General features: G+C 43.4%; 1 protein-coding gene across 1 annotated transcript; it reads right to left on the reverse strand.

Moving 5' to 3' along the window:
* Positions 1-663: 663 nt before the first annotated feature.
* Positions 664-21,118, reverse strand: Churc1 (churchill domain containing 1). The gene is made up of 4 exons (XM_057783041.1): positions 20,990-21,118; positions 13,287-13,422; positions 11,776-11,846; positions 664-4,803 (listed from the first exon to the last, which is right to left on the reverse strand). The coding sequence occupies exons 1-4, from the start codon at positions 21,026-21,028 to the stop codon at positions 4,711-4,713; spliced, it is 339 nt and encodes a 112-aa protein (XP_057639024.1). The 5' UTR covers positions 21,029-21,118; the 3' UTR covers positions 664-4,710.
* Between the last annotated feature and the right edge of the window lie 4,086 nt (positions 21,119-25,204).

Genomic DNA, 25,204 nt, shown 5'->3' on the forward strand with positions numbered 1-25,204 from the left:
CTGGACGATACCTGCGACTGTGAAGCAAGCAGAATTATACAATAAGTCCAGGCCGGTCAAGGCTGCATAGTAAGATCCTGTCCCAAAACACACAAACAAACCACACAGCTCAAGTCAGACGTACTTCCAGCACAGAGAAGAGGAAGTGGGCACAAAGTCCTGCCCCAGCTGAGAAGCTGTCTGCAATGGAGAGCTGCCAGGAGGGGGAAAATCACTTGTCTTCAGCAAGTGTCACTGGCCTATCAACCACACTCCAGGGCAGGCCCCATGACCGGTAGTCGGCCAATACAATCAGATGCCATGGTTATTTTGTACTTGTTGTTTTGATTTTTTTTTTTTTTTAAAGAAAAAAACAGGAAGTTGGGTGGGTAGGGAGGTGATGGGGGAATCTGGGAGGAGTTGGGGGAGGGGAAAGAATGTCGATATGGTGTCTGAAATTTTCAAAAAGTAATTAAAAACATAAAAAAGAATACGATAACAGCAAAACACATAAAAATACAAAGCCAGTCAGGTAGATTCCTGATTGATCATCGTAAGGTGAAAAAGAGAAAGAAGCCAGGACAGCTGACCCACAGTAACTTCCTTTCAATAGGGAAGACTAATGAATTCGTCTGGCTTCCCTTTATTTGAACAGAAAAAACAAGAAACCAGCAGAACTGGGTTTAAGGCATCTTTATTCTGTTAGACACCCCCTAGAAGATGACAGGCTGGCTGAATAACAGTGAAATAAGTAGACAGGATCTTATGTTTTGAAATTTTCTAAGCTATCTCCAAAACAGGTGGATAATTGTGAAATACTGTGATATAAAGGTGTCTTGGGCACATATGGTATCATTCTCTTCATCTTCAAATGACTAAGCCGGAAGTATCAGCAGACTCCAAGAGGGACCACTCAGAGGCTGCGATGGCTCACTGCTGCTATTTACAGAAATGAAGCAGTTCTCTGCCTTTGGATTCATTTCCCGAAATGGGTTCCTCAGCAGGTTAGATATAGATTTGTAGCAAAATAGAAAAGCATTCTCCAGGAATAAACCAACTGACCTTCTGGAGCAGCTGACTTAACATTCTGAGTATCCTTGTCTAGGTTCTATGGAGGGCTGTCACTGATACTGAGCTGACCTCTTCCTGACCTGCAAAGTTTTGTATCTCATGCTCACCAACACCCTGCTGGGAGGAGGTCACAGTGGGAGCCAAGTAATACTGAGCTGCCGATTTCATGTATGTTCTTCCTGACTCTGAACCTGGACTTACAAGGGCACCAATCTCATGGCAGTGTAAATAAGTGTGTTTCCTTCCCCTTCCCTTCAACCCCCCGCTGCCATGTTCCCAATTTACTCAGATCTTGTCTATTTCCCCCTTTTAGGGGAATCCATGTATGTCTCTCTGAGGGTCCTCCTTGTGACCTAGGTTCTCTGGGGTCATGGACTGTAGGCTGGTTGTCCTTTGTTTTGTCTAGTATCCACTTATGAGTGAGTACATACCATGTTCATCTTTCTGGGTCTGGGTGACCTCACTCAGGATGTTTTTTTCTAGTTTCATCCATTTGCCTGAAAATTTCAAGATGTCATTGTTTTTTACTGCTTAGTTCTCCATTGTGTAAATGGACCACATTTCCTTTATCCATTCTCAGTTGAGGGGCATCTAGGTTGTTTCTGGATCTGGCTATTACCAATAATGCTACTACGAACATAGATAGTTAAGCAAATGTCCTTGTGGTATGAGTGTGCATCCTTTGAGTATATGCCCAAGAATGGTAGCTGGGTCTTGAGGTAGATGGATTCTGAATTTTCTGAGAAACAGCCATATTGATTTCCAGAGTGGCTGTACAAGTTTGCATTTCCACCAGCAATGAAGGATTGTTCCCCTTACTCCACATCCTCTCTAGCATAAGCGTTTTTGATCAGAGCCATTCTGACTGGTGTAAGATGGAATCTCAGAGTTGTTTTGATTTTGCATTTCCCTGATGGCTAAGGATGTTGAACAACTCCTTAAGTGTCTTTCAGCCATTTGAGCTTCCTCTGTTGAGAGTTCTGTTTAGATTTGTATCCCATCTTTTTAATTATTTATTTATTATGTATACAATAGTCTGTCTGTGTATGCCTACAGGCCAGAAGAGGGCACCAGACCCCATTACAGATGGTTGTGAGCCACCATGTGGTTGCTGGGAATTGAACTCAGGACCTTTGGAGGGGCAGGCAATGCTCTTAACCTGTGAGCCATCTCTCCAGCCCCTTGTATCCCATTTTTAATTGCATTATTTGGTATTTTGATGTCTAATTTCTTGAGTTCTTTGTATATTTTGGATATCAGTCCTCTGTCAGATGTTGGAAGATGTTTTCCCATTCTGTAGGTTGCCATTTTGTCTTATTTACCATGTCCTTTGCCTAACAGAAACTTCTCTGTTTCAAGAGGTCCCATTTATTAATTGTTGCTCTCAGTGTCTGTGCTACTAGTATTATATTTAAGAAGCGGTTTCCTGTGCCAATGCTTTCAAGGCTACTTCCCACTTTTTCATGGGATGGGAAAGACAGGGAGAACAAGGGAAGAGATATCTTGATAGAAGGAGCCATTATGGGGTTAGCAAGAAACCTGGCACTAGGGAAATTCCCCAGGAATCTACAAGGTTGACCCCACCTAAGACTTTAAGCAATAATGGAGAGGGTGCCTGAACTGACTTTCTCTTGTAATCAATTTGATGACTGCCTTAATTGTCAGCATAGAACCTTCATCCAGGAACTGAAGGAAGCAGATGCCAAGATCCACAGCTAAGAACTGGGCAGAGCTCCTGGAGTCCAATCAATGAGAGGGAGGAGTGATAATATGAGCGAAGGGGTCAAGACCAAGATGGGGAAACCCACAGAAACAGCTGACTTGAGCTAATGGAAGCTCACTGACTCCAGACAGCTGGGGAACCTGCATAGAACGAGGCCCTCTGAATGTGGGTGACAGTTGTGAGGCTTGGGCAGTCTGTGGGGCCACTGGCAGTGGGATCAGGATTTAACACTAGTGCATGAACTGGCTTTTTGGAGCCTATTCTCTATGGAGAATTTTACATTCATTAATTCATTTGGGTCCCTTAGCAATGCTGTAAAAAGAGCACAGTATCACATTCTGTTAGCCCAGTTTTACAGAAACAGGATATTGAAGTCCAGAGCACTGCTCTGTTTAAGGGCTATCTACTTCCAAAGGACAATGTGGCCTAAAAGCCAGTGTTATGACCACCAAGTGCTCTTTCAATTATGCACACAACACATTCTATGATCCCATTGGAGTAAATGAAACAGTCCCATAGACTTACATTACACCCTTTACTCCGAGTCTCTGGTTTCTCACATGCATCCTTCTTCTGGAATAGGCTTCCATTACAATACATTCAAGTACCTTGCCTCCTTAGCCTCCTAGTTTTTCATATTTTACTTGTTTTTGAAGACCTTGGTAGTTTTGAAAGATACAATCAGTCTGCAGAACTGAGCTTGTGTGTTGTTCTTATGGTTACATAGATTACGGCTCTCTGGGAAAACACCCACAGAGATCTTCATACTGTATCATATCAAGGGAACCCGACATCAAGGCTTACTGATGGTAATATTAACCTTTATCGCCTAGCTGAGCCAGTGTTTGTTAGGGTTCTCTTCCTTAAAGTCTTTCCTTTCCCTCTTTCCATGCTACTTTTGTGTGTGTGTGTGTGTGTGTGTGGCGGGGGGACGGGGGGGAGGGGTTGAGACAGGGTTTCTCTGTGTAACAGCCCTAACTGTCCTGGAACTAGCTCTGTAGACCAGGCTGGCCTCAAACTCACAGGGACCTGCCTGCCTCTGCCTCCCAAGTGCTGAGATTAAAGGTGTGTGCGATCACTGCTGGGCCCATGCTACTCTTTGGAAGGAAGCCACTATGCACACAGCCCACACTGACAATGTAGAGCCATCAGAATGCCATGCCCCTTCCTTCCCTTTTCTTTCCCCCCCTTATTTATCCATCCATCCACCCAATCATTGCTATCAGCATGGGTATTTAGTATACACTCTGGGCTATAATTCAATATCAATTCATTTATTTTAAAATTATTACTGTTGTGTTCACTGGTAATTCTTGTCTATCCCTTAACCACTGTGGTTTTGATTTCTGTGTTTTTTGCTTATTTGTTTTGCTTTGCTTGTTTGTTGGTGGTGGTGGTTTTTTTTTTTTTTTTTTTTTTTTGGTTTTTCGAGACAGGGTTTCTCTGTGGCTTTGGAGCCTGTCCTGGAACTAGCTCTTGTAGATAAGGCTGGTCTCCAACTCACAGAGATTCACCTGCCTCTGCCTCCCAAGAGCTGGGATTATAGGCGTGCGCCACCACCGCCTGGCTAGGGTTTTTTTTGGTAGCACAAAACACTCTAAGTTCGTCATGGAGAATTCCTGCCCACTCCATCACTTACTTTTGCAAGGATTCGTGGATTCCTCTGACAGGAACCAAGATCTGAGTGCAGAATGTGCACAGGCTCTAGTGGTGTTCTAGCCAAATAACCATGAGCACAGACATTTCACTCTGGCATGTACAAGGGATTAGCAGAGGAGCTCAACTCTAGGAAACAACAATTCCCCAAATTACTTTTTCTTCCAAGGAGGCAAGTCTAAGCAGAAAAAAAAAAGAAACAATTTTCATTATTAGACAAACCATCAGGCCTGCTATATTGTAAACCAAGTCAACATAGCTACAACAGAACCACAGGAAGCTTAGAACAACAGAGTCATTTGTCGGGGGTCATCAGGGAGAATACTGATGGTGTCTTCAGCTTTGCCACACAACAGACACAGCATGGTGTACTCCTAGAACAAGACAAAGTACAAAATTACCTCAAGGGATGGGGAGAAAGATGCTCCATAAACGACTGCCCAGAAAAGCTTTCCTGCAAGTCGTCACTGGTGATTCTGCTGCACATCAGATTAATTCTTCAACACCCACTAGCAGCGCCTTACGTTCATTTTGCACACTCCTGGAACCTTTTGTTTGTGTAAACTCTTATTTATCATGTACGTAAGAACGGCATTTGAAAGTACATGGCGATTTCTCACACTAAGAAATCATACATATTTTGCTTAGTGCTTCTATTATACTAATGAAGATATCTGGGCTGAGGCTGCATGCAGCTCAACTGGTAAAGAACTTGTCTGCTATGCACAAAGCCCTGGTTTCAGTCTTCAGTACTGCACAAACTGGGCATGGTAGCACACAGCTGTACCCCAGCACTCAGAAGGTGGAGGCAGGAGGATCAGGAGTTCAAAGCTGGCCTGGACTCCATGAAACCTTGACTGAGAGAGAGAGAGAGAGAGAGAGAGAGAGAGAGAGAGAGAGAGAGAGAGAGAGAGAGAGAGAGAAAGAGAGAATGAATAAGGGCCAGTGAACAGTGAGGTGGTCTCAGTAGGTAAAGGGCATTTGCTGTTCAATTTTGGTCACCTGAGCAGGAACCTAGACAGTGGAAGAATGAACTCCCAAGTTTTGTCCTCTGACCCTGTATATGTTTCATGGCAAATATGCATATCACACACACACACATAAATAGTTATTGAATAAATGAACCTCTTTTTTTTTTGTTTGTTTTGTTTTTCGTGACAGATTTTTCTGTGTAGCCTTGGCTGCCCTGGAACTCACTCTGTAGACTAGGGTGGCTTCAAACTCACAGAAATCCACCTGTCTCTGCCTCCCAAGTGCTGGCATTAAAGGTGTGCACCATTACTGACTAGCTAAAATGAACTTTTTAAAAGCATGAATAAATAGAATAAATAATGAACCAGATTGGGTGTGTATTTCAAAGGACAAATTCTTATTCTTAGGATATTAAGATATTTATACAATAGGGGTGGGGGAGGGAGACAAAATTCTCAAGCTGAAAAAGCTACCTTTATTAGCCCTAGAAAATACAAAAAAAAAAAAAATTAAGTTCCCTAGCATGTCACAACTCATATTTAAACAGTTAATTGCTCAAGATTTCATCTATTTAGTGTCTAAGTCTTTATTAAGTTTCATGTATCTTCTGCTCAACAAATGTCTAGACCGGTAACAGAAGGGGTTTTATTTTGAGCAAAATTCTTTAAGGCAAAGCCCCGTTCTTGCAGCTGTCACAGATGTGTGTCCTTTACATTTTTTATTTAAGATATTTTTGTTTTGTTTAGGAAGACAAGTATCCATGTTGAATCTACTAGTGCCTCCACACCAGATGTTGCTGTCTGGAAGTGATCAGTCAAACCGTGTCTCTCAGTCTGGACAGTCACTAGAAAGGATTGCAGAGCTAAACAATGACACGGCACAAAGTCCTCAAAGACAAGTGCCTTTCCATTTCAACCGGCAAGTCCAGCAGACAGCAGACAGCCGCTCTTGAAGACTGTTCTTGGATTAATCAATTGGCCAACTGACTGATTTTCAGTGCTGGTAATTAGGTCCAGAGCTTTGAGCATAGTAGACAGGCACCCTTCCATTGAGTTACCTCTCTGCACTCGTGATTGTAAAGTCTCTTCTACAGACTCAGTAGAAATACATACAGGTTAACGCATAGAGAATAGATACTACTCATGAGCATAAAATACAATAAAAATCTACCCTCTACAAGGTATCTACTGCTTGAACCCACCAGACATCATTATTAGAAGACAATCACTCACTATCACTATTGGGAAGACCAAGTGTGATGGAGAGCACTTCTAATCCCATACTTGGGAAACTGAGGCAGGAGGGTCACAAGGCTGAGGTCAGCCTGAGCTACACTGCAGCCCTTGTCTCAACACAGACACACACACACAGACATACAGGGGCGGTGCAGGTAGAGACAAAGGGCTGAGTTTTGGCTCAGCTGAAGGAGTGCTTTCCTTGCAAACATGAGGACTAAGGTTTAATTCCCCAGTATGGCCCAAAACAAACAAACAAAAAAGCACTAAACAGCAACAAAATAAAATTGTCCAATTGAAAGAGAGAGAGATAGAAAGAGCGAGAGCTGGATTTTCCACTAACCTAACCTGTCAGGTCTCTAGTGAATGCGTCCATGCTCTGCAATGTGCTGTGTGCAGTGTCAGTCACGAACAAAGGAAAGAACACATCCTGACCTTTACAAAATTAACACTATTGACTTGGAAAAAAAACAGATACAATGCATGATCTAACCTGGTAAGATTATTAAATCAGTGAAGCTGGCCATATTTGTAACCTCTGATTTATGGGCAGCCAGGAATGTGAATTTCATTATAAGTCAGTGATTTGGAATTCCAAAGTAGCTCCCCATGGGAGTATGTTCCATATGTGGCAGTTAGATTCCCAGGAAAACACACAAGTCTTTTAAGTTTGTGTTGTACAAAGGCTGTGGGATCTAACCACATACTTCTGTGCTTCTGTGGGAAAGTAAGCTAAGATGCTAGGGACACAGGCCCTGTGAGATCTGGACATCTTTTACAAACCTGGCCAAGTGGGGGCGTAGGGAAGGGATTTACAGGCCCCAGGCATTCTTAGGGAGGCTCAGAGGGCTAAGAGTAGCCATCTGGGGGAAGGGTAAAGCAGACAGACTCTCCCAAGGGCTCACTCAGAGGCCCTTGTTCTCTAACCTGCTACATCTTTCCAGCCCACTGAAGAATAAAGGCTGTTTCCCACCCCTAGCCACCGTCCCCAACTCAGCCACATATTCCCCAAGGTGAACACGCCATCCATTTAAGGGCTTTTCTCAGATTTCACAGATTTCAGTCACGTGTAATATATTCCTGATGTACTCTGTACTTCCCTCTCCATCTCGCCCTGTGTGGCCTTGCCATTAGAAAACAGGAAAGAGCATGAGAGAAAGAAGCAAAGAAGCAGTTAAAATCTATTTTAAGACACAGAAAAAACAGTGAAGCAGACCACAAGAAAAGAAACACTTAAGGAGCCGAAGGTTAACAAACCCAGATCAGGAAAAGACAGTGAGAGAGTTACAAACACCAACAGGACAGGAGCTTTAATCAAACGAAAATGAAGGCCACTTTACAAAGAGTTAGAGGAACACGGAAATGGGAGAGTTGTTAGAGATATTCAAAACAGAGTGAGGTGGCTCAGGTCCCTAATCTCAGCACTGCGGGCAGATGTGTGTGTGTGTGGGGGGGGGTGTAAGGCAGGAGACAGGAAAAACAAAACAAAACTATTCAAGAAGAAAGACAAAAACAAGTAAAGAGCTGCTTCCAGAATGGATCACAGAAGCAGCTGAGTGAAACAAATAAGTTTAAATTATTTTTAACAAAGTAAGAAGAGCTAAGCATGTTTAATGCAATTTTTAAACTTTCTGATTTGTTTTGGTTTGGTTTTTGAGACAGGGTTTCTCTGTGTAGACTTAGTTGTCCTGGAATTCACTCTGTAGACCAGGCTAGCCTTAAACTCACAGAAATCCACCTGTCTCTGCCTCCCGAATGCTGGAAGTAAAGGCGTGAGCCACCATTATTAAACATTTTTTAAAAAATTATGTGCAGTTGTGTGTGTTGCAGATTAATATATGTAAGGGCAGTGCTCACAGAGGCCAAAGAGGGCATCTGGTTAGCCTTAACATACAATTTCCAACCCAGCAAAGATGCTGGGGACAGCACCATGTGACCCCTCAGGATATGGGGTAGAATAGCATTCAAGAGAAGGAAGGAGAATCCTCCTCCAATGTGGAACACTATTTTACATGGGGTATGTATGGAAGAGCCGCGGGAAATGAGTGAGAGAAGCTGGGCCAGCTACAGTCTTAGGGTAAGGAGCCTGGACATGTGTTATAGCAATGATGGCTGCCAAAGGCCAGCAAGGCAGTATAAAAGAATCATTTTTAAAAAACCATCTGATGGCTAAGTATAGGATGTGGGTTGAGCAAGAACAGATGTTGATAATACAGGACTGGAGGTAGAGCCTAGTGCAAGAGATTCTGTTTGCAAGAGAACTGGAAATTAATTAGGCGTTATGACTACAAGCCATCTCCCTTTTCCTTTCCTTGCTTCTACGCAGAGTAATTTTGGGGGCTGTTTGAAGGTGGTTATACTCAGTCATAAAGGAAAATGAGCTGGACTTTGGTCTCATGGAAGTGCTTTACAACAGTTCTCTCAGGACTAATTGGGCAATCTCAATATCCACTCAAAGACTTCATGTGCACTTAAGAGAGTTGTAAACACCCGCTTCCTCTCATAAAGACAGAGCTAGGGGTTTCTAAGCTTATGAAATGCTCACTCTTCTTTGGTCCCTGAGATCTTGGTTTTGCTGTAAGTTACATATATCATATAAATATTTTAAGGCATAAATTTTGGTTGTTGGCTGGGTGGTGGGTGGCGGGTGGCACACGCCTTTAATCCCAGCACTCGGGGGGCAGAGGCAGGCAGATCTCTGTGAGTTCGAGACCAGCCTGGTCTACAGAGCTAGTTCCAGGACAGGCTCCAAAGCCACAGAGAAACCCTGTCTCGAAAAACCAAAATAAATAAATAAATAAAGAAAGAAAGAAAGAAAGAAAGAAATAAATAAATAAATTTTGGTTGTTAAAAAGAGTTTTATGGTCATCGGGCAGTGGCGGTGCACATCTTTAATCCCAGCACTTGGGAGGCAGAGAAGCAGATGGATCTCTCTGTGAGTTTGAGGCCAGCCTGGTCTACCGAGCGAGTTTCAGGACGGACAGAGAAATCTTTCCGGGGCGGGGAGGGGGGGAAGAGTTATAGTCAAGTGTTTAGATTAACCAAAATACCTCAGATCAGACCCTGACATATGTGATTGCATATGTATGTTCCTCTTTCCATTTAAAAATATGAATGGGGGACTAGAGATGGCTAGGCAGTTAAAGGCACTTGCTGTTCCTGCTGCTCTTGCAGGAGACCTGGGCTCAGTTTCCAACCCCTCACACGCCAGTTCACAGCTATATGTTACTTCAGTTCCAGGAGATTTTGTCCTCTCTTCTGGCCTTCATGGGTACCAAGCACAGATGTGGTACATACATGCAGGCAAAACACTTATACACATAATAAAAATAAGCAAAATTTAGGGGATGGAGAGATGGCACAGTTATTAAAGTAATGGCTGTTCTTCCAGAGGACCTGGCTCCAATTCCCAGCACCCATGTGGCAACTCACAACTGTAACTCCAGTTCCAGGGGGATATGACACCTTCTTCTGGCCTCTGTGGGCACTGCATGCACATGGTACATAGACACAGTACATAGACATACATGAAGGCAAAACACTAACACACATAAAAGTAAAAAGAAGTCTCAAAAAAATTTTAAAAATAAGTAAAAATTTAAAAATATGAGTAGAGGGTATTATGCTATTTTATGGTTTTGCTGTAGCTGATTACATTTTATTTTCCTAAATAAATACTATCTAAATTTGAATGACTTAAAAAAATTCTCTTGGCTGTTTGGAGTCTAACCTGATACTCTTATCTTGTGGATAAATACACAGTTCACACAAAGTCAGTTTAAAAATTGAAAACAAGGATTGGAGAGATGGCTCAGAGGTTAAGAGCACTGACTATTCTTCCAGAGGTCCTGAGTTCAATTCCCAGCAACCACATGGTGGCTCCTAACCATCTATAATGAGATCTGGTGCCCTCTTCTGGTCTGTAGGCACACATGCGCAGACAGAACACCATATACATAATAAATAAATAAATCTTTTTTAAAAAATTGAAAACAAGAACCGTAAGGAAGAGCCCTGGGTCCTGGTCTGTCCAGAGCTAGGTCCCGCTGATATTGGGATGTTTGTCCTGACCATTAGACCTTCACCAACCATGGGCCTAGGCTAGAGACTAAGCTCTTCAACGTTCTCCTGACTGCACGAAAACTAACATAACAAACCCCTTTTCTCTAGTGATTCTGCTTTGCTCCTCCATCCTTGATAGAGCTATCTTTCAAGTTAGCTTAACAAATTATATATTTAAAAAAGGCTTAGTATACTTGAGAACAAACAGTTGCTCAAATCCACATGCCAATTTGGGCATGACCTCCTTATCAGGTTTTCATACCCACCAACTGGGATTAAAGGCGTGCGCTGCTACTGCCACCACTACCCAGCAGCCAGCACTTAAATTAAGCCAACTGTGCAATTCCCACAGTACTGCAGAAAAGGTGCCACTGTCGTAATCTCACACAAACCCATACTGGCAGACTAGAGATGGCTTGGCAGTGAAGAGCATTAGTGCTCCTGCAAAAGACCCAGGCTCGGTTCCCACCACCCACAAGGTGGCTCACAACCATCTGTTACTCCAGTTCCAGGGAGTCTAGAACCCTCTTCTGGTCTTTGTGGGCACCAAGTATTCACAAGGTAAGGACACATGCACATGCGCACACACACAGACAAACACACATACACAATAAATATTTTAAATCTTATTTTTAAGAAAGAACCCATAGGGGGCTGGAGACATGGCTCAGAGGTTAAGAGCACTGGCTGCTCTTCCAGAGGTTCTGAGTTCAATTCTCAGCAACCACATGGTGGCTCCCAACCATCTAGGATGAGATCTCGTGCCCTCTTCTGGTGTGCAGAACACTGTACACATAACAAATAGATGAAACTTTTAAAAATAAATAAATAACCCACAGTAAGCTAATTAAATAAAATGACAGGACTGAAATATCATTTATAAAGCACACATTTTGATTTGTGATTCCTGTGGAGATGCACAGACCCACCCATGGCTAAGGTTTCCCAGCTTACACAAGTATAGTCAGTGGTGGTTTCCACTAATAATTGCTAGTACTTCATTACAAAAACTGTGTAGATGCTAGAAGGCACTTTTAGTCTTTGTCCCACGTCAATAAAACCCACATATACATTTACCTGAAATTCATCCATGATACTGAATGTATACTCATGTCTGGCTACTACATGGTGGCAATTCTTACACAGATCTGTCAAAACAAAGACACATAATGAAGTCTGGTCAAGTTTCTTAAAACAATGAAATTTCTAGTCTTAGCACATAATGCTTAAAAGGAGTCTTAACTCTGTCACATTTAACACAGCAGGAAACTCATCAGAGTGCTGACCTTAGGAAATCCGGATTCTATCACAACATTACCTAATTAGAACCTGAACTCAAAGGCTCAATGTCTACACATTAACTCCCACTGAAAGCTGCCTACAGAGATCAATACACAGACACCTAGATGTCATTCACTCTGCCACTGACCTGCGTTCCCAGTCTTCTTGTCACTTTTTCTGTTTCGCTTTGTTGGAGATGGGGTTTCTCTGTGAGCCCTCGCTGTTGGGAGCTTGTTCTGTACTGGCCTCAAACTCACTGACTGACGCCTGCCTGCCTCCTGAGTACTGGGGTGAAAGGTGTGTGCCACCACCTCCTGGCTCTTGTCACTTTTTGGGTTAAATTCTCACTAAATTGCCCAGGTTGGCTTTGAACTCACTCTGTAGCCCAGGCAGACCTTGACCTTTCAGCCTCCTGAGTAGCTGGGACCAAGCTGGCAAGACTGAGTAAAGGTGCTTGTCACCAAGTAGCTGGGATCAAAGGCCTGTGCTAGCAAGTCTAACACTGTGTTTTTTAAAGAGTGGACCCATCTGGCTACACAAACACTGTTATTCGCAGGAAAGAGAGTAAGCGGGCACCTACGCCCAGGCATCAATAAAACCAGGGGATATTAAAGTGATGGTAACACTGGATGATAACAAAATAGCCTACTAAAAATAATTTAACATAAACAAACTGTGGTTACTGTATGCCAGATATCTCTAAACACATTTTTCTTTTTAGCTATTCATATAATCTCAAATTCAATGAGACATAATATTATGTTCCCTTTGTCAGGAAACAAAGACACACTGTGATTAAGTAAACAGACAACTACAGCTATAGGAGGTTTGGAGCCAGAATTCCTAACACAAGAATGTAGCCCCAAACCACGGCTCTTACCTACTATGCTCTGTTCCCTCCACAAAATACACCTTAAAGGAGACACAGATTTTAAAGGCAGACAAAAACAAACAATAAACTTTCTGCGTGTATCCCATTTAAGGTGATATAAAGTCTTTACCACTGGCTGGGTGTGGTGGCACATGTCTATAATCTCATTGCTGAAGAGGCAGGGACAGGAAGATCACAAGTTTAGGTTAGCCTTAGCTACAGAGCAAGCAAGACTTGAATCTCACCCTTGAGTTATCTGCAGTTCTTCAGAGTGGAGATGCTGGGTAAAGGAGGAGGTCCTAACTGGATTTTCCTCTCAGTAACTATACCCTGAAACACGACACTGGCCGTGCCCTTGGAACACCTGTGCAGCTCACCAGCTTCTGAAAGCTGATACCTGCCAATGGCTTTGCATTTCAAAACAAACTCAACTTACGATCATAGGTAACTATTTCTTCTCCATCTTCTTCCTTTAGGGATCTGTTAGTGATCAGCATAAAATCCAGCTTATTGCACACTGCACAGCCTGTGAAGTTCAGCAAGAATGATCCATTCTCCAGACAGGTGCTCCCCTAAAGTATTAGATAGGAATTTTCTTACACTTTGAAAACTTTGATGAAACTGATTAACAGGCCCAAAATCTTGACAGGCAAAAGACACAGCCAGAAGATATCTGCTTGAAGTACATTTCTGTTTGTTTGTTTGTTTTAGGCAGGATTTCTCTGTGTAGTTTTGTAGCTTGTCCTGGAACTCACTCTGTAGACCAGGCTGGCTTCAAGCTCAGAGATCTGACTGCCTCTGCTTCTCAAGTGCTGGGATTAAAGGAGTGGGCTACCACCCACCACCCTGCTTGAAGAACATTTTTAATTAACCAGCTTAGGTGTAATCCCTGTACCACAGAGCAAAAAAGCATAAAAGATAACTAAGTCCAATCTGGACAGTGGTGGCGCATGCCTTTAATCCCAGCACTCGGAAAGCAGAGACAGGCAGATCTTTGTGAGTTCGAGGCCAGCCTGGTCTACAAGAGCTAGTTCCAAGACAGGCTCCGTAGCTACAGAGAAACCCTGTCTCGAAAAACCAAAAAAAAAAAAAAACAAAAACAAAAACAAAACAAACCAAAAAAAAAAAAAAAAAAAGAAAGATAACTAAGTCCAAATAGTTAGAAATAACAAGGAAAAACATTCAATATGAAAAAGAAATTAGAGCCAGGCGGTGGTGGCGCACACCTTTAATCCCAGCACTCGGGAGGCAGAGGCAGGCGGATCTCTGTGAGTTCGAGGCCAGCCTGGTCTACAAGAGCTAGTTCCAGGACAGGAACCAAAAGCTATGGAGAAACCCTGTCTCGAAAAATCCAAAAAAAAAAAAAAAAAAAAGAAAGAAAGAAAGAAAAAGAAATTAGAACATTTTAGAAGTACTTTTAAAGGACCATCCATTAAACTAGAATTAAGATCCCAGCACTTGAGAGACAGAGGCCTCTGTGAGTTTGAGGCCACCCTGGTCTACAGAGTGAGTTTCAGGACAGCCAAGGCTACACAGAGAAACTATATCTTAAAAAACAAAACTAGAATTAAGTCAATCAAAATAGAAGCAATGAGCCAATGCTGAAGATAACTATACACACTGAAACAGCTTCCTCTCAAGCCTTTATTAACACCACAGAATAGCAGCAAGTATCCCAGCTATGACTTCAGTCTTTAAGAGTATGTGGTACTGAGGCAGAGAAGGTTAGGTGCTCCAGTGGACCAGACCTACACAATGGTGGTCAAGGAGCAGAGGTTTCTGGTTTAGCATAAACAACTAAACAGATTCCTGTCTCGGAGAGACAGCTCTGCTAAGATTCTGTTAACACCTATGAATGCTATTTTACAGATAATCTAATACAGTTCTAAGCAATACTGATTATTTCTGTTTTTTAAGGATATATTTTATTATTGTGGTAAGTGCTGTGCATGGGCCCAGCTGCATGTGCAGAAGTCAGAGGAGCACTCCATGGAGTCCTCCACCCTTTCGCTGGTTCTGGGTATCAAACTTGGGTCAACAGGCTTGAACAGCAAGCTCTTTAGCTATTGAGTCGCCCTCTCCTGCCTGGTTGGGCATTTTTAATAGTTAACGTGATACAAAATCATTCACAACATTTCTCCAGAGCATCTGTGTATCTGATGCCACAGAGAGCTCCAGGGATGACTCAAGGGTGAGCCAAATGTATTAGTTTAGAAGAGCCGCCTTAAATGAGTCTTCCTGGTTCCCACACCACAACTAATCTCTTACCTCTGTGTATTAAAGAAGAGATTAGTACTGGAGGAGGAATTAAGATATGACTAGATGGGGCTGGAGAGATGGCTCAGTGGTTAAGAGCACTGGCTGCTCTTGCAGAGGACCTGGGTTCAATTCCCAGCATCTACATGACAGCTCACAACTGTCTGTAACTCCAGTTCCACCCTTACACAGATATGTATGCAGGCAAAGCATCAATACACATTAAATAAATTTTAAAAAGATATGACTATATAGTTAGACATAGATACTTACTTAAAATACTTTGAAGAAAAAAAACAAATGAATTTAGGAATTTTAGACTTTCAGCTATGAAGAACTAGTGAACCTACACATTGTAAAGGTCAATGAGCTGGGCTTTTGTTTTTCTTTCTTTTTTTTTTTTTGTTTTTTTGTTTTTTGTCAACTTGACACAAACAGATCTGGAAAGAATCTCAATTGAGGACCTGCCTCCATTTGATTGACCTGTTGGCATGTCCTGTGGGGTATTTCTTGATAAATGACCAAGGTGGGAGGGCCAGTGTGGTGATATTTTATTTGTGATCTAACAAACAAAGCTTGCCTGAAGATCAGAGTACAGAGCTAGTTAGCCATAGAGGCCAGGCAGTAGTGGTGCACACCTTTAATCCCAGAGACAGAGGCAGGCAGGGATCTGGGAGTTCAAGGCCACCCTGGGCTACACAAGGTTGAATCTTGTCTAAAAGAGAAACAGCTCACACAAAGGTGGTCCCAGCACTTGTTATCACCCATCTTTAATCCCAGCACTAGGGAAGAGTGAAATGGTTGGGCGGAGAGAGGAATGTAAGGCGGGAGGAGACAGGAGCTGGGGCAGTTTGAGGAACAGTCTGAGAATGCAGTGTGAGGCTTTGTAGGGACAAAATTGTCCCTTTGGTTTGAGCATGGTAGAGGTAAGAACTCTGTGGTGGCTGACCGCTCTGTTTCTCTGATCTCTTCAGCTTTCACCCTGACAGTTGACTCCAAGTTTTTGTTATTAAGACCAATTAGAATTTGTGCTACAGGCCAGCCCACCATGGGCAGTGCCACCTCTGTGCAGGTGGTAGGTTCTGGACTGTGTAAGAAAACAAGCTGAGCAACCCATAGGAAGAAAGCCAGGAAGCAACATTTCTCCACTGGTTCTTGTCTGACTTCCTCCAAACACAAACTCTGGGACAGGTAGGGTTTCTCTGTGTAGCCCTGACTGTCCTGGAACTCACTCTGTAGACCAGGCTGGCCTCAATCTCAGAGATCCACCTACCTCTATCTCCCAAGTATTGAAATTAAAGACATGAGACACCACCACACAGCTTCTATTCCTATCTTCTATTCTTATTCTTTAAAATATGCCATGGTGCATATCCACACATATAAATGTAACTAAAAATAATAAAAATAAATCTTTGAAAATATATGCCTGACTTAAAAGAACCCCAGATAATTGGAAGAATCCTGATTCTGGAAAAAGAATTTCCTTCTAAGAATGGGAATTAAGTAGGGATTCTAAATGGTCACTGAGCTTTGACTGGACAAAGCTGTCCTGAGTTCCTTTAGCGCTCTCCATCCCATATCTGAAGCTACATGGGAAACTTTTCTATCTACCCACTCGTTATTTCTAAATATGTCTTCTCAAATGTCAAAGAAACATTTAATTCTTTCTTATGACAGCCCTTTAATTATTTAAAGCAGAATAAAAGTAAAAGAATGCTTCAGAATGGCACTTTCTAGGCAGCCCAGAGCTTCTCTGTGCTCTGCTCAACTCTGACAGTCTCTCTGTCATTACATCTCTGTATTTATTTGGGGGTGCACACCTGTGCCACTCGTGGCAGTCAGAGGACGCCTGAGGCCTTGGCTCTCTCCCGCCACCATGTGAGTCCTGAGGATGGAACTTGGGTTGTCAGGCTTGGCAAGCAAGTACCTTGACCCACTAAGCCATCTTGCCAGCCCAGTGCATCTCCCTTTTGATCTGTACTATCATTTTATTCTGAATAAAGTTATCTAAAGTTATCTTGCTATTTTGGGGTGAGCGGAGGAGAAACCAATAATCTGTGTGCGTGTGTGTTTTGGTTTTTTTTTTTTTTTTTTTTTTTTTTTTTTGGTTTTTCGAGACAGGGTTTCTCTGTAGCTTTGGGGTCTGTCTTGGAACAAGCTCTTGTAGACCAGGCTGGCCTCGAATTCACAGAGATCTTCCGGCCTCTGCCTCCCTCATGCTGGGATTAAGGCATGAGCCACCACCGCCCGACCACCTGGCCAGAGTTCCAGGCTGCTGTGAGCAGCTGACCTGAGTGGTGGGAACTGAACTTGGAGTTTCTGCTGCAGCATTGACCGCTCTTGACTTCTGAGCCATTTCTCTAGCCCCTAATCAGCTCTGTTAACAAGCTTCACAGGGAACTTTCCCTCACAGTTCCCAATGTGCAATGTTCATTAAGACTCATAAAAACGTCTACAAGAGCTAGTTCCAGGACAGGCTCCAAAACCACAGAGAAACCCTGTCTCGAAAAACCAAAAAAAAAAAAAAAAGACTCATAAAAACCTTTCTAGATATTAAAGCATAAGCTAAAACACAATATAGAAAAATAGTAAAATCAGAAACATACAGAATAATAATTACAAACTGCAGAACCACCAGTCAAGTCAAAAACACTTCTTACATTCCAGAAACTTCTCCCTTGTTCTTTTTGTTTAAAAAATTGTCTTTATTTTACATATGTGAATGCCTGCCAGGTACTCATGGAAGCCAGAAGAGGAACTGGAAATGGAGTTACAGACAATTGGGTCTGTAACTAGCTGCCATGTGGGTGCGGGGAACCAAATCCTGGTCCTTCTCAACAGCACCAACCACTGAGCAATCTTATATGACCACTCTTGAGCATAATGTTCAACAGCCATCAATACAATGACTTTACAGTAACTTCTTGCTTTCCAACCTGGTTTTAGCAACTAGGAAATTCTTATTATACTTTAGTTGGCTTGATTTAAAATTGCACTTCATGTGTTCTTTATCAATACAGCCAGACTAAAGTCAGACCGCTGTATCTAACTCTAGTGCTTTCGTTGCCCTAACTCAGGGTTCCTCAAGCTCAGCATGACTGACACTAGGGCATACAGTCCTCTGTATTAATAGCTGTCCTGTGCATCGATGGCAGCAGGATAGTTGGTCTTTACCCATGAGATGGCCAATAGTTCCTTCATTGTGACAATCAAATGTCTCTAGCCGGGTGATGGTGGGGCACAGACAGGCAGACCTCTGTGAGTTCAAGGCCAGCCTTCTACAGGGCAAGTTCCAGGACAGTCAGGGAAGAGAAACCCTTCTTGAAAAACAAACAAAAGTCTCTGGATACTTCCAAATGCCCCTGGGAGGGCAAAGTCAGTTTCACCTGAGAGCCACCCAGAGTTAACTCACTTTCATGACTCTACTTTTATATTCCCCTTTAGGAACATGAGTTCTGCTCTGGTCTTTATTTCAAATAATGACCGTACAAACACTCTTAAACATGTTGCCAGACATGCATATGCATCTTTCTAGAATAAGCATTTTGGTGTCTTTTCAGTGTACATTTAAATTTGATAATACTATTTTTTTTTTTTTTTATTTTCGAGACAGGGTTTCTCCGTAGCTTTTGGTTCCTGTTCAGGCACTAGCTCTTGTAGACCAGGCTGGCCTCGAACTCACAGAGATCCGCCTGCCTCTGCCTCCCGAGTACTGGGATTAAAGGCATGCGCCACCACCGCCCGGCGATAATACTAATTTTTTATAAACCAAATAAATGGTTGTACAACATGAAAGTTCACATCATATAACAATCTCAGGACATATATCACTATATATATGAGACTTACATCTCTCTCACATATATATGATTGAATATATATGTATATATATGAATATCATATATATGTATATATATGAGAGAGATTGTTTTGTTTTTTGTTTTTCAAGACAGGGTTTCTTTGTATAGCCTGGTTGTCCTGGAAGTCACTTTGTAGAGCAGGCTGGTTTTGAACTCTGTGATCTGCCTGCCTCTGGCTCTCAAGTTCTGGGCATGCGCCACCAACACCTCACAAAATATTAAGAGAAAGAACTATGAATATACTTTACTTCTCAACCAAACCAAGAAATCCCTCATCTTGTTATTTTCCCTGGGTTTCTTTCTCCTCTGACTTAACAATCACCCGAAAGCCACCTTCTTTGGATGTAAAACATTGCAAACCTATTCCTTACCAGCCTTTCCTTCCACTAAGTTCAAATCAGATGTGTCAATCATACTCCACCAAACTATAAGCTCTTAAACTGTCCTGTGAGTCATTCTTTTCCAGCCGTAGGTCTTCTCACCCTTCCTAATGCTGAGACCCTTTAACACAGTTCCTCCTGTTGTGATGACTTCCAATCATAAAACTACTTTGTTGCTACTTCATAACTGTAATTTTGCTACTGTTATGAATCACAATGTAAACACCTGTCTTTTCCGATGGTCTTAGGTTGTTCGAACCCAGGGGTCACCCAGAGGTTGAGAACCACTTTACAGCCTAGCCAAATAATCTGCCTATACATAGCAAGGTGCAGTAAGTATTCCCTAAAAGAATGAGGAAAGTCAAGCCTGAGAGAAACAAAGACTTACAGGCTGGGCGTAGGGTGCTTGCCTGGCAGGTACCGGCTCTGGGTTCCATCCTCTCTACCGAGACCGGAAGGAGAAAGGAAAAGACAGGGGGCTAGGAGGGGATTTCTCAGTCTAGTCTTGGCTCTCATACTTGAGTAAGTGGTGGCTCCTCTCTGGGAACTGTTCTACCATCTTCAAACGTGGGTCAGTAACGAATTACAGAAATGATGGCTGCAATCGAAGAGAGGGAGGAGGGATAGCTAACATGAGCAAAGGGGTCAAGACCATGCTGGGGAAAGCTGGCCCGAGTTAGTGGGAACTTACTCACACTGGACTGACAACTAGGACTGAACGGCCCCCCCTCCCCCCGAAAGCAGGTGACAATGGTATGGGCAGTATGTGGAGCCACCGGCAGTGGGACCAGGAATCTAACTAGCCCTAATGCATGAGCTGACTTTGTGGAGCTCATTCTCTACGGAGAGATACCTTGCTCAGCCCGGCGGAGGTAGGGGCGGGGTGGGGGTGGGAGTGGGGAGCAGTGTTTCGGTCCTGTCTCAAGGAGACTTAGTTGACTTTCCCAGGGGAGGCTTTACCCTCTCTGAGAAGTGGATGGTGGAGGGGTGTGGAGGAAATGGGAGGAGTGGAGGAAGAGGGAATTGGGATCGGTACGTAATTTTTTTAAAAAATTACACACACACACACACACACACACGCACGCACGCACACAGGTGGGTTAGAACAAGAGGCTGGGGTGTATGCACTAACCTAGCAGGCACCAAGCCCCGGTTCTATCCCTAGCATTATATAAATTGGACGCAGTGGCGCACGCCTGTGATGCCAGCGTTCAAGACATGGAGGCAAGAGGAACAGACGTTAAAGACCATCCTCGGCTACATTGTGAGTTTGAAGCCAGACTGGGCTACACGAGACCTGTCTCAAAAGAGTGGGTTCTAACATGACCTCCGAGGTTCATCCAGAGCCAGGATTAGATAAAAGAATTCCATCAAATCGAGCCGGAGGATGAAACCGGGATGGCCGTGAGGGGCTGAGGAGCTGCTGTCAACTCGGGTCGGGTAGGTAATGGTGAGGTTTCTCGGTTGTCCCCAGAAACTCAGGAGAACCGGAAGGACCGCTGACGTCAGCCACCAGGGAAGGGACCAGCTGCCCGGAGACCAGGGTCACCGGGATGACAGGACTGCAGAAGGGCCCTGGCCTGCCTAGGAATGTCGGCCGAAGACCGGGCCGGGGAGGCTCTCCGCGCCCGCCTGCTCACCCGATTGGGGTACTCCTTCTTCACACAGTCCCCACACATCGCCACACCGTTCGCGGAGAACGTCCCCCTGCGACTCCCGGAAGAGGAAACCTCGCGAGAGCCGAGACTTCGGTCGCTGCCGCAGGCGTCCTAAATACTCCGCGCTGGTTCGAAGTGTCCTCCCATAGCAACAGTTGTTAGGCGGGGCGAACTGTGGTTTCCCAGCGACGAGGGTGAGCCGGTGGTGGTGCGCCTGTTTAATCCCAGAGGCAGGGGATCTCTGAGTTCGAGGCCAGCCTAGTCTACAAGAGCTAGTTACAGGACAGCTGGGGCTGTTATACAGAGAAACCCTGTCTTGAAAAACCAACCAACTAACCAAACAAACAAAATACCCCCTCCGCTAAAAAAATCTGAGGACTTTAAGATGTGTCTAAATGGGAAAGCCGGTGTGAGGCTGGGCAAACTTCTAATAGGCATCTTCTTGAAGTCTTTTTCTCTAATTTAAAAAAAAAAAAGTGAATTGCAGTACAAGAAAGGGAATTGTTTACCCTTGCTTCCATTTACTCTGGATTAAAAACACCTGGAATGATCGTTTAAATGCCATTTGTGCTTTAATAGAGAAGACCTCAGACAAGGAGTAGAGCAGGGTTTGGGGAGAGAGGAGGGCTGATGAGATTCTACTAGAATACTTAGATTCTTATCTTCCACCTGATACAAAAATCAACTCAAAATGGATCAAAGCTCTTAGATATCTAAGGCCGGAAACACTGAAACGTCCAGAAGAAAGCATAAGAGATACCGCTCAAGATAACTGTGTTGGGCAAGAAATTTTTGACTAGGGTACTTACCCAAATTTACAGGATCTAGCCCAACCTATGAACAGATGAGACTTCATGAAAAGGTTTTCTGTTCAGCAAATGACACAATCAGAAGAACAAACAGCCCACAGAATGGGAGAACACCTTTAACAGCCACATTTCTGGACCGGTCTGATAAAGTTTACAAGAACTGTGGAAATTGTATGCCCAGCAGCTAAAACTGTCAGTAAATAGGCGCGTGAACTGAATAAGACATTTTTCAAAAGAAGAAGCACAAATGGCCAATAACTATTTTTAAGGTTCAATATCATTGCCCATCAGGGAAGTGTAAATTAAAACGACCTTGAGCTACTCCCTCACCCCAGTCTGAATGGCCATCATCAGTAAATCTGACACCCAGAGTTGGAGAGGGTGAGGAGAGAAAGGAACTCATTCACTGTTGGTGGCGGTGCAAATTGACGCAGTCATTGTGGAAGTCAGTTTGGAGATTCCTCAAAAAAAGTCAAATCCGAGCTATTACAAAGCCTGCTGCTTTGCCCCTGGGCATTTACCCCCGCAACGCCATGCCCTGACATAGGGATGTTTACCCCCAAAACTCCATGCCTTAACATAGAGATATTTGCACCCCGTGTTTACTGGTGCGCTGTTCACTCTCGCAAAAAATAAGGATCAACTCAGTTGGTAATAACAGATGAATGGAAAATGAAAACTTTCTATATGTAAAAAAATTGAAAAGCCGGGAGGTGGTGGTGCACGTGTTTAACCCCAGCACTTGGGAGGCAGAGGCAGCTACATCTCTGAGTTTGAGGCCAGCCTGATCTACAGAGCAAGTTCCAGGACAGCCAGAGCTACACAGAGAAATCCTGTCTCAAAAAAACAAAAAAAGAATGCTATTCAGCTCTAAGGAATAATGAAATCACAAAGTCTGCAGGAAAACGGAGGGACATAATGTTAAGGAAGGTACCACAATCTCAGGAGGGGGAAAAAGCTCTTCTCAATGCCATGCAGAATCTAGCCACTAGCATATGTATGTGTGTATATATGCATATATGTGCGTATGTATATATATGTAAGCAAATATGCGTGTGAGTGCGATATTATACACAGATGAGAGAATAAGAAAGGTTAACCACTGGGGGACGAGGAAGGTCTGAAAGCAGGAAACAGACATGAGCTATGAAAGCTGATAGGAAGGACAGTCTGAACGATCAAGGGTTTCTCAGTCTTGGTGGTAAACTGCATGAAATATATTCGATAGCGAAAGTGTCCGGCCCAATGTGAAGTTCTGCAGCTTCTCTTCCTAACGATTGCTCTAACTGTATAGACAGACCCTGCCTCAGAACAGCAGAGCTTACGTAACTACTTCAGATGGACAGTGCTTTTGTTCAGATGGGTGTTAGGCGTTTGCTCTTTGGGTGGTAGAGAGCTGTTGAAAGGTGAGGAGAAAGTGGCGCTGGACTTGCCCTTGAGGATTATTTCCCCAGCTCTCTGTTGGGATGGAGATGAGAACGACAGACACCAAGGGGAACCACTAGGGGGAGATATATATCTTTCTGCGTATACATCAGTAGCCGCCATCCCATACAGGACAACCCGCCTCCCCCAGCCACCACCACCCAAAGATATGTAAAAACTTACAGGGTTGTCACCAACCACTTCCTTTGGCATACTTGAAGTGGTTTCGTGTTTAGGGGCATGAAAGACATTATACAAAATTACAGGTGCCTTTTTACTTCCTCAGTTAAAATGACTAATCGGGGAGGGGGAAGTCGTCTTATAGTCGTAGAGAATAAAGATCTGGCAGCTATCCACCAAGGCCCTCCATTCAAATCTAGTCACATTCAGGAAGGGGAAAGCAAATAAGAGACTGGGTGTGGGCAGGTGGACAGGACCAGATAGTCAAGTGTGATTATGGGAACAGGGACATACAAAATGATCTGAACGTGGTGTGGTGGAGGAAAGGAAAGAGGGGCTGCAGAGCAGAAGAGTCACACCCACCGTCATCAACAACTGTGATGTAAAATGAGAGAACGATTAAAATAACCTTTTTTCCTTCCCCTTACACATAATTATGTAAAATAAAGTTTGCAGAAACCATTGTTTCTATCTCAGTAGTGATTTCTCCCCCGGAATACCACCCTACCCATATTAACCTTTTGGAGATATGATGTTAATATTGTATGCCAAATATACACAGAGGCTTCAGTTAATACAAGAGACTGATAAATGGAATTGATTTAGGCGAATGTATATATTAAAATGTCCAACTTTTCTGATTCAATTGCTGAGCTACTCCTCTGAGACAGGAGTAAAGCTTCCCCTAAAGAGTACAGTTTGAATTTCCTTCTACATTGTATCTTATATTTGGTTTGTTGTGACAAGATGTCAGTCTGTAGCCCAGGCAGGACTGGAGCTCAATAACTCAGCTGACTTCAAACTCACAGTGATCCTCCTGCCTCAGCATCACAAGTGCTGGTATTACAGGTGGGTACACCTGGATTTATTTTTTATTTTTAATAGGAAAACAAACATACAAAACTCATCACATGCCTAAGGCATAGGAGTATCAAACTTTTGAATCTCCTTTTTTCCCTAAGATTTATTATGATGCCCAAAGCCAGGAGACTGAAGGATGCAGGACCAATGGTGTCTGCCTTCTCTGTTGTTTATTTAAAGGGTTAAAAAAGTGCCCCCAAGACTTCCTGGTAGTCAATTTCATGGGATAGAAGGCGCTCAGCTGCTCAGCAAAGGTCTTGTTCTTTCCATTGTCTAAGGAAAGTGTGAAATAGGAGCCTGTGGCTGTCCTCACCTGGTGTCACCTCACTGTGGTGAATGGCATAGCAGCCAGTCTAGGTGAAGTCTTGGGACTGGACCACAAAGCCTCTCGTTACAATGCTGTAGCCTGTAGGAAGTGGGATCCATGACAGACAGACATGGATGACAGAGAAGGTGTACCTGAATGATTCTGTGCTGGTGGATCCTGAGAGTGAGCATGTTGATACCATCCTGGAGAGAGCGAAAGAATACATAGCTGTTCTCCTCTAGAGCATGGCCTTGGAAAGTTTCCTCAGGGCCAGAAACAACAGAGACCCTTTGCAAATGCTACTTCATAACTGACCACAGATTCACAACAATGCTTCTGGCTCTTTGAGTACCTTTCTCCTTGTGAACCAGAGGGAGTTCATGGCCAGGTTTGCAAGAATTAAGGTATACTGTTATGCGACTATGGTGGACAGTGCCAAGAATCTAACACTAAGTAGAAATCTCAGTGCCCCATCACTTTAAAATCCCATGATTTCCATTCTCTCAGGGTAAAGATCAAATTTCTTGGTACACATTTAAAGGCTGTTAAGATGTGGCCAGTTGCCAGGTGATGGTGAATCATGCCTTTAATCCCAGCACTTGGGAGGTAGAGGCA

This window comes from Chionomys nivalis, chromosome 10 (assembly GCF_950005125.1).
Source record: "Chionomys nivalis chromosome 10, mChiNiv1.1, whole genome shotgun sequence".
In the NCBI taxonomy this organism is placed as follows: domain Eukaryota; kingdom Metazoa; phylum Chordata; class Mammalia; order Rodentia; family Cricetidae; genus Chionomys; species Chionomys nivalis.